Source organism: Propithecus coquereli, unplaced genomic scaffold, assembly GCF_000956105.1.
Source record: "Propithecus coquereli isolate 6110/MARCELLA unplaced genomic scaffold, Pcoq_1.0 Scaffold49, whole genome shotgun sequence".
NCBI lineage: Eukaryota > Metazoa > Chordata > Mammalia > Primates > Indriidae > Propithecus > Propithecus coquereli.
Window position 1 is genome coordinate 2932458 of NW_012150729.1, and position 10120 is coordinate 2942577.

A 10120-nucleotide genomic window follows, 5' to 3' on the forward strand; every position below is an offset into this window, starting at 1 on the left:
TCTTGAGGTGTAATGTTAGGTTATTTATTTGAAATCTTTCTTCTTTTTTGATGTATGCATTTATTGCCATAAACTTCCTTTTTAGAACTCCTTTTTCTGCATCCCACAGTTTTGATATATTGTGTTTTTGTCTTTGTCTCAAGATATTTTTTAATTTCTCTTTTAATTCCTTCATTGACCCATTTGTTGTTTAGGAGCATGTTGTTTAATTCCCATGTATTTATACATTTTCCAAAACTCCTCCTGTTATTGATTTCTAGTTTCATAGCATTGTGGTCAGACAAGATACCTGATGTGATTTCAAATATCATTTTGGTTAATGATATGGATTTTATATGAGGGCTGCATAAACAACATAAATCACAGAAACCAAAGGCTTCTTAGTGTTTTCATTTTAATATTCAAAATACTTACTTGAGTCCCCAAAAATCAGTCTACACAGTGGCCCTGCCTATCTCAGTCCCATACCCCATCTCTTCCACCACCCCTTCTGTCTCAACTACACTGACACTGTTTGCTTCCTCTAGTTCACCATCCCCATGGCCATACCCACACTGTGTCTTACTAAATTCTGTTCCTATTTTATATCTGTTTTCCTTGAACACCTAGACTCAAAGTGTGGCTTCTCTTTTGTTTACCTTGTTAGCAGCCTAGACTTCATTATAGTACATTTCACAAACACATTCAAATAATAGTGTAATAGGCTGTTTAATATTTTCTCCTACATTTAAAGAAAGCCCCCAGGATCATGTCTACCTCATTCAATACTACACTTAGCATGGTGTCTTACATGATACTCATTAACTTTTTATAGACTTAATTGAGCATTGTGCATAATGCCTTGATAACTAAGCTTTCAATAGATCCTTTTACTCTGTTGCCAAACATATGGAACAAAACATATTGTAATCTGAGTTCTCCTGAAAGCATGGCCTAAGACAGAGGCTTGCTTGAAGGTTAATTTATTTTAGGGAGCTGAAGTGAAGAACAGGTAGAGTTATTGTTATGTACTGAGTTTCCCCCTTCCCCGCTTCCATATGTTGAGGCCCTAACCATCATTGTTACTGTATTTGGAGATAGGGCCTTTAGAAGGTAATTAAGTTTAAGTGAAATCATTAGAGCAGAGCCCTAATCCAATAGGACTGTGGCCTTATAAGAGGAGGAAAAGAGAGATCTCTCTCTTTCTTCTCCACTATGTGAGGACACAGCAAGAAGGCTGCCCTCTGCAAGCCAGGAAGAGAACCCTCACCAGAACTCAACCATGCTGCCACCATATCTCGGATTTCCATCCTACAGAACTTTAAGAAAATAAATTTCTGTTGTTTAAACCACCGAGTCTATGATATTTTGTTATGGCAGCCTTATGGCAGATGGATACGATGATAATGGAAAGTAGACAAAGTCAGTAAGAAATCGTGTTATCTAATTGGTCATCAGCACATGTGACTGATGCTTCATTTGATAGGATCTGTAGGAAGGCTTATGAAATGCAACTTACAACTGTTTGCCTTGAGGATGAAAAAGGAAAGCATATATCTGTCAGTCCCTATCCTCCATTAGTTAAGGGTGGCAGCAGCATAAGGGCAGCAAGCAAGAAACACATGGTGCAGCTTTCAGCTCAAAATAATCCTTATGCCAAAGAGGAATATTTTGGGGTGGTTCTTCTGGTCTTCTACAATGACAAGATAAGCTGTTTCTACTGTTGAAAATAATCCAAATATCTTGGGCATGTAATTCTAATTGTGCAGGGCATAATATGTATAAAAGAAATAAATACTCTCTTATGATTTCCCCATGATTGCAAACATTTTTGAGTTTTTAGAAGAGAAAAAAAGAGACAAAGCGAGATATAAGAGGGACTTTGAGATAATTTGTACACACTGAAATGAGGAAGTAAATTTAGAGCTGCCACAAGAACCAATTATTTTTTCAAATACATTTTATTGTTATAAAAATAATCCATGCATATCCTGAAAAAACACAAATTGTATAGAATGATTATAATTAAAAGCACCAGTTCACTCAAAGGCAACATTTTTAACAAAGTTTTTGATTATTTTTGGTGGTACCTCTAAATCTCTAAATAATATGCTTATATTACTATTCTTGTTTTACCAATGTTAAACGTGACTAATTTACTTTTGGCTCTTATAAATATGGATTTAGCTCATTTTCTACAACCACCTGCAACCTTCCTTCTCACTCTACCTCCCTTTCAATATAACTATATAACATCCTAAGTTCCATCATCCCTATAGCTACATCCCTATGGGCACAACCTCTGTAGCCATAAATAAATCAATAATCACAAATAACATTTATAAATTTTCATTACTTGTTCCATCAGCCGTAGACAGCACTCTTCACATTCTACCTTGTAAGAGGAGATGAATAACTCTCACCTTTCCTTCCAATTCTCTGTTCCTCACTCTACCTCCTCATCCCTGATTCTACTGTAGTGGCTGTTAACATATATTATGTTTTGTAGTCATGATTAAGTGTTAAGTAATTTGCCTAAAGGTTGATTCGAAAAACTAAAAAAAAAATCTTTACATAATTATAGCTATGTAAATATTATTTACTATAGAGCTGAGTATTAATAGTACGCAATGATTTCTTTCCTTCTCCATGGCTCCAGTATCATGATTCCTATGACATTTAAAAATAATATTTTGAGTATATACTTCCAGAATGGTGATATAAGGAGCTCTGAAGACCCTCTCCCCAATATCCCTTTGAACATAGATGCAAAAATTCTCAACAAAATACCAGTAAACCAAATTCAACAGCACATAAAAAAAATAATCCACCATAATCAAGTGTGATTCATCCCAGGGATGCAAGGATGGTTCAATATGTACAAATCAATAAATGTGATTCACCACCTAAACAGAATTAAAAATGAAGACCATATGATTATCTCAATAGATGCAGAAAAAACATTTGGTAAAATCCAGAAATGCTTTGTGATAAAAACCCTCAACAAACTAAGCACAAAAGGAACATATCGCAAAATAATAAAAGCCATATATGGCAAACCCCTGGCCAATATCCTACTGAATAGGGAAAAGCTGAAATCACTCCCCCTAAGAACTAGAACAAGATAAGGATGCCCACTGTCACCACTTCTATATTCGACATAGTATTAGAAGTCCTAGCCAGAGCAATCAGGCAAGAGAAATAAACAAAGAACATCCAAATTGGGAAAGAGGAGATCAAACTATCCCTGTTTGCCAATGATATGATCTTATTCCTAGAAAACCTAAAAACTCCACCAAAGACTCCTAGAATTGATAAATAAATTCATTAAAGTTTCAGCTTATAAAATTATGATACACAAGTCAATAATATTTCTATATACTAATCACAGTCAAGCTGACAGTGAGATCAAGAACTCAATTCCGTTTAGTATAACTACAAAAAAAGTAAAATACCTAAAAATATACTTCACCAAGGAGGTGAAAGATCAGGAGAACTACAGGGAGAACTACAAAACATTGATGAAAGTATAGATGATACAAACAAATGGAAAAACCTCCCATACTCGTGGATTGGTAGAATCAACATTGTTTAAATGTCCATGCTGCCCAAAATGATTTACAGATTCCAATCGAAATTTCAACATAATTTCTCAGGGATCTAGAAAAAATAACCCTAAACTTCATTGGAACCAAAAAGACCCTGAATAGCCAAAATAATCTTAAGCAAAAAGAACAAAGCTGGAAGCATCACATTATCTGCCTTCAAATTATACTACAAGGCTATAGTAACCAAAACAATGTGGTACTGTTATAAATGTAGATAACATAGACCAATGGAACAGAATACATAACCCAGAAATAAAACCATATAGCAACGACCAACTGATTTTTGAAAAGCAGACAAAAGCATACACTGGGTAAAGGAAGCCCTATTCAATAAATGGTGCTGAGAAAGCTGTATAACCACATGCAGAAGAATAAAACTGGATCCCTACCTTTTACCATATATAAAAATTAACTCAAGATGGATTAAAGACTTAAATGTAAGGAGAGGAGAGGAGAGAAGAGGACGGTTCAAAAACCATAAAAATTCTAGAAGAAAACATAGGAAAAATTCTTCTAGATATTGGCCTAGGCAAAGAATTTATGAGTAAGACTCCAAAAGCAAATATAGTAACAACAAAAATAAATAAATGGTACTTAATTAAATTAAAAAGTTTCTGCACCCAAAAGAAAATATTCAACAGAGTTAATAAACAACCTATAGAATGGGAGAAAATATTTGCTTACAAATTGTACTGCTGACAAAGGGCTAATATCCAGGAAGAAATGGTGAAAAGCAACCTCTTATACCTTGTTGGTGGGAATGTAAACTTATATGACCACTATGACAAGCAATATGGAGATTCTCCAGAGAACTAAAAGTAGATCTACCATTCAATTCAGCAACTCCACTATTGGGTATCTACGCAAAGGAAAAGAAGTCACTTTATAAAAAAGACACCTGTACCCAAATGTTTATCACAGCACAATTAATAATAGCAAAGATATGGAATTAACCTGTGCCCATCAATTAACCAATGAGTTGATAAAGAAAATATGGTACATATATACCATGGAGTACTACTCAGAAATAAAAAGGAATGAAATAATGTCATTTGCAGCAACTTGGATGGAACTGGAGAACATTATCCTAAGTGAAGTATCTCAGGAATGGAAAAACAGATACCACACATTCTCATGTATAAGTGGGAGCAAAATGAAAGATATATATGATCATAAAGAACAGTAATGGACATTGAAAACTAAAAAGGGAGGAGGGTGAGAGAGGGGCTGAGGGATGAAAATCTACCTATCGAGTACAATGTATACTCTTCTGGTGGGGTACACTGAAAGCCTTAACTCCAGCATGACACAATTTGTCCATATAACAAAACACACTTGTACCCCCTAAATTTTTTGAAATTAAGAAAAAGAGAATCTACTAAATCTTAGTAAGAACAGTGAGTCTATGGCACTTGAGCCACAATCCACTTCCTTCCTTTCTCCCCTCCCAGTTTAGCATAACAGAAGCTTCACTTTGGCAACTATGGCCAAGAATACAGGACTTCCTCTCCCTCCGTTTCCAGTTGAGGCCAACTGTATATTCCCAAGAGGTGAAGGCTGCCAGCATTTCTTGTCCTCCCCACCTTCCTCTCCAGAAGCTAAATTCCAGGTCTGTGCATCCAAGAGACTGAGGTCTCTTCTTTCACCCAGCCCCCACATATAGGGTTGAGGCTTTACCTCAGGCATAGAACACTGAGAATATTAGGTCCCCCGATTATTAACAAGACCCTGGTAGTTGCCCCTACTCAGCTCCCTGCTCCTAAATCCCACACCCAGCTCTGGAGCCATGCCTCAGAGATTTTTCCCATGGGAGCACTGAAGCTCTCCCCGAAGGAACTGACTTTATTTGAAACATAATAAAGGGGAGTTCAAGTTTAAAGGTACTCTCAAAAATAATGTAAGTTTTGGTGGAAAGCAATTAAGAGAAAGCTGGTAGCTTCATGAGAGATACAAGCTAAACCATAGGCCAGTTAGTGTACCAGAGAGAGCCCGGAAAAGAAATAGTTAAGAAAAGCCCTCCTGGGTCAGAACAAACCATAAACACTGACCTCAAAAACTACCTCTGCAAAAAGGTTGGGATTTAATTGGATCAGACCATCAAAGCAATTTATGCCCCAGGGCATTGTAAAAAATAATAGAACAATCAGCTAGCAATTAGTGGAGCAAAATAGCTGGATGTATGTTGTTAGCCCTACAGCTAGCTACCACTAAGAAAAAGCTAAAAAAAAATATAGTGAAGGAAAGAAAACAATGTTCTTAACATCATAGTCAAATGACTTCTCCTTTTCAATACTTCATGAGAGGCTCAAAATCCTTCCACATTTTGGTTTTCTTTCTCTTTGGATCATGCTCCTTTCTTTGGTTTTCTTTCTCTCTGGAATCAACAATAGTATATTCATACTCTTAGTTCCCTTGTTTTCAGCTCCACCTCTTACTTCTGTGAGTCCAGAGCCTCCGTGGGATACTACTGGGCAGGCCAGATCACTTCTTAACTATAGTTGGAAGGAGATATATATTCTAAAAGTTAGTGATTAGGAGTAGACCACGTAAGTTCAAATTCTGGCTCTGATTTTTCTACCTGTGTAACCTTGGCCAAGTCACTTGTACCTCAGTCTTTTCATGTAAATAATACCACCTATTTTAAAGATTATGTGTAAAAGTACGATGATTACCATTAGAATTGCTCTCTTATGCTTTAGAAATAGCCTGCTTTCATATGATTTTTGTATTTTATTTGTTTATATCTTTTTTGTTGATGTCTCCCTTCATGTTTCTTTTTTATATTATTTCTTTGCTTAATGAATTATAGTTAATGAGAGAAAATAAACACTATGTTCAGTCCTCCATCTGAAACCAGAAGCCAGACTTGACTTTTAATTTTAGAAAATAGTCAGTGATTTAGTGGTTTTAGTGTTATTTCCTTTTAAATAATTTGTCCTTTTTTTAACTAAATTATCCTCTTCATGCATATATTATCTTTAATGTATTTGCTTAGTGGTCTAATCACCTAGACTTAAATTAAACAGGAACTTTGCTTCTTTCAATAGGTTCTTTGTGATGGTAGCAAAACTTCTAACGCTGGTCAGAATTTAAGTCTCGTTAAAGCATTGGAAGCAAAATACAAAGAAATACTAGAATATTGGAGAAAGCACTAGTGTTCCTTTTGTGTTATATCAAGGTGAAAGTTGACAGTTTTATTACATTTTTTGAAAGACTGAAGAAGGAACCAGAAAATAATAATGATAACGATCGTGATGATAGCAGCCACAATTCCCAAACTACCTAAATGTATACTAGACACCTAATACATATCATATCATGTCATACCTGTATGTCTAATCATTTTACTTATTCTTAACAGTAGCTCTTAAGTAAGCATTTTCTTCCACATTTTACATATGAGGAAACCAAGATTGAGAGTGGGTAAGTAATTTGCCCATGGTCACACACCCAGTAATTGATAGAGCTATCTGACATAAAGGCCTGTGTTATATGACTGTACAACCAATCTGGATTTAGGAACAACCTGTCTTAATCAATGTTTTTTACTGCATCTCTGGTGTCTTTATTTTCCTTTTGCTGAAGCTCCTGTTTCTGCTATCATGGAGGTCACTGCAACTGACCATAGTATGCGCTACTTGCTTATCCCATTTCCTTAAAACACTTGTTTCCAAATTTCTTATTGAAACCCTCTGCCCTTTTCAAGGCCCATCCCCAAGCAAGCCCAGCTGGTGATTCCTCTAATCTCCCGTAGTGAAAGCAAGGGCATGTCTGTCTGTATCATGCAACTCAAGTAGAGTTTTGTTTTTGTTTTTGTTTGCAATAATAGGCACTCAATAACTCTTTGAAGAATGAATAAGTGGTGGTAAAGTAAAATGGACTTAGTTCCCTGATGTAGAAGACAAAAGAGAGATTATTGCTTAGGCAGAGAAGTTTACCAAGTAGAAAATATAAGGTATTTTCCTATAGTAATAATTTTAGAAATGGCAGTTAGGTTCTACAATTCTATTCATATCACCAAAAGAGCAGTCCAACGAACTTTCAAGTTATGTAGTGTATGTGGGTTAATCTGGGAGACTAACCACCATTTAGGAAATGCTTCTATAAGAAAATGTTTTCTGAAGGGCAAATCAAGTTTATTAATGAATTTTGAGAAAACAAACTATACACAAATTGAGGTTAACTTGTAAGGCCATTAATTTGTTGGTTATTTTTGCTTGTATCTTTTCATTGATTTATAAAATTATAAAGAACATGAGGTCAGAAATTATGTTTTCTATTACGCAATACTACCACCATTTCTAAGTCTTTATTCTTCTAGCTGCTCCCACCCCAATCCAGCATTTACCACGGTACCTTATACATAATAGGTAATCAAAGAATTTGTGTATTGATTCTTTGATTTTTAACAGGGCTACCACTCATCACAAAAAGTATTATATCCATACATACCTCGGGTTTGCATTTCAATCTAGCTTTAATTTTGAATTGTATAGCCAAATTATAAAAGAACTTTCAAATTAAATATCTCCTTTAATTTTAATTGATATGATTATACAGTATTAACTCAAGTAGATAAATATTATAACAATAAGATTTGGATGTTTATCATTTTTCTACTTACAATTTAAGGGCAAATGGTTATCGTAAGGACCATTCATTCTAGGAAGCACTATAGAGTGGTCTAGGAACATAGCAATATATCTGTCTTGATTTTTGGAAATGGTCTGTTGTAGAGTAGTTTAGGAAGAACTAACTACTTGTCTGTCAGATGAAGGAATAGTGTGACTGGGGAAGAAGCCACTGTACATTTGTTTTGAGTATAGTGACAAAAAGCTAGGTATTTCACAAAAGATACTATTTTGCCTTTTCAGGTGTAACTGTGTGGAACCACATAATCCCAGCAATGACACATTGAAGGAATGGAAGGAGTCCAATATTTCTGCCTCTGACATAATTTGGGAGAATCTAACTGTGTCAGTAAGTAAAACATTGAAAAATAAGTCATATTTTGAGTCATTATTGTAAGGGCTTTTTACATTCACATTTTGAATCAATTACTGCCACTAAGGTAAAATCTTTTTGAATGCATAATATTATAAAAGTGATAGATTTGTTTTAATTTGAATTTAATTCGTTTCAGATATTCATCAGTATATTGGGGTTATCTTTCATTGTTAAATTAAAATGCTTCTAATAGTTAGTAGGCCTGAATTGCTCTAAAAGTCCACATATACAGACTGGTATGACTGAAATGAACTAAAAGCACATTAAATGCAAGTTGACCTAAATGAAACCATATGGCAGAACTAAGTCTGCCTTATGTGTAAAGAACCCAGAACGCTTTTACTTTACTCTGTAATACTGCTCCAGCTGTTCACAATATGCTGAGGGGGAGGGGATGTTTTTAATATTTTAGTGTAAATACTAAAGGCTTTGGGAAGAACAAAAGTCACTTTTCTTAACAAAATTCTAGCACCTCACTCAATAAGATCTTTCTCATTTCCATTGTCTTCCACTCAATAAAGGGGATGGCAACATATTTTTTACCTATAACAATTAAATCCTGTACCTTTGTTTTGTTTTCTTTGGCTTTTCTCTGCTTTGTGATTTCTTTTTTATTCATAGCTGCATTTCTCAATTTTTCTTAATCTAGTATTATGATATTTGTTCTTTTCCTATATATATTTGTATCCTTTACTTCTGTTCAACAAAATCTTATAATTTGAAAAGGTGTTCTGTTTTTAATAAATATTAAAACCAGAGTAGCCCTAGTTTCTTTCTGTTCTTCCCTGTTACAAATATTACAATCCAAAACTTCTGCCACTTTATCTACCTCTATAAGCTCAAATTTTAACCATCAGCAAAAAACTATGTGAATTCTAGTTCATTTGATCAAACACATACCATTTCTGTAAGTGGTCCAGTTAGTGGAACATGGAAATTTTTTTTGTTGTTGTACAGATATTATAAAACTCTAAACATGATTCTTACAAGAGCATATAACCTATTGCCTATTTTCTCAATTTCTCCATTGAACATGTTCTTTCAAAACTGAAATCAAATACTTACTCTGTTTAAAATTCTATCTTGACCTATATTTTGCTACCTTTATTCTTATCCTAGTCATTTTCTCTTAATAAGACTTCACTTACTCTTGTTTTCTTTTGTTATTGTTAACATTTATTCTGTTCCATCTATTTTTCCCTAGAAAAATAACATTGCCAGGCTGCTTCCACTCAGAGAGCCATTTAAATTGAACAACAAAAGAAATGATGAGCTGATCAAAAAAGAATGCTATTGTCATTCAAAATTTAGACATAGGATCATGGTGGATTCATTCAGTAGTGGGTCTTCTACCTATATTCCCCCTTTTAAACTATATTATGTCTAAAGTGTCCCTTGCTTGTGTCCCTTGTCTTGATGTCCCCTTAAAACCCAAATAATCCCGTCTCTAAATTATTTAACATGATTATTTACTCTATGTGTTTTAGATTTTCTGATAGTTTAATATTAAATATAATATTCATTCT

General features: G+C 34.5%; 1 protein-coding gene and 1 pseudogene across 3 annotated transcripts in view; one reads left to right on the plus strand and one right to left on the minus strand.

Moving 5' to 3' along the window:
* The window catches only part of LOC105819534, a 7147-nt pseudogene extending 6606 nt beyond the window's left edge, over positions 1–541 (minus strand).
* SLC4A10 (solute carrier family 4, sodium bicarbonate transporter, member 10) overlaps positions 1–10120 on the plus strand; it is a 409333-nt gene that overhangs the window by 357652 nt on the left and 41561 nt on the right. For all 3 annotated transcript variants that reach the window (XM_012655843.1, XM_012655844.1, XM_012655842.1), the window contains one exon: positions 8462–8567. In XM_012655843.1, the coding sequence (XP_012511297.1) occupies positions 8462–8567 (106 nt within the window). The remainder of the gene's footprint in view (positions 1–8461; positions 8568–10120) is intronic.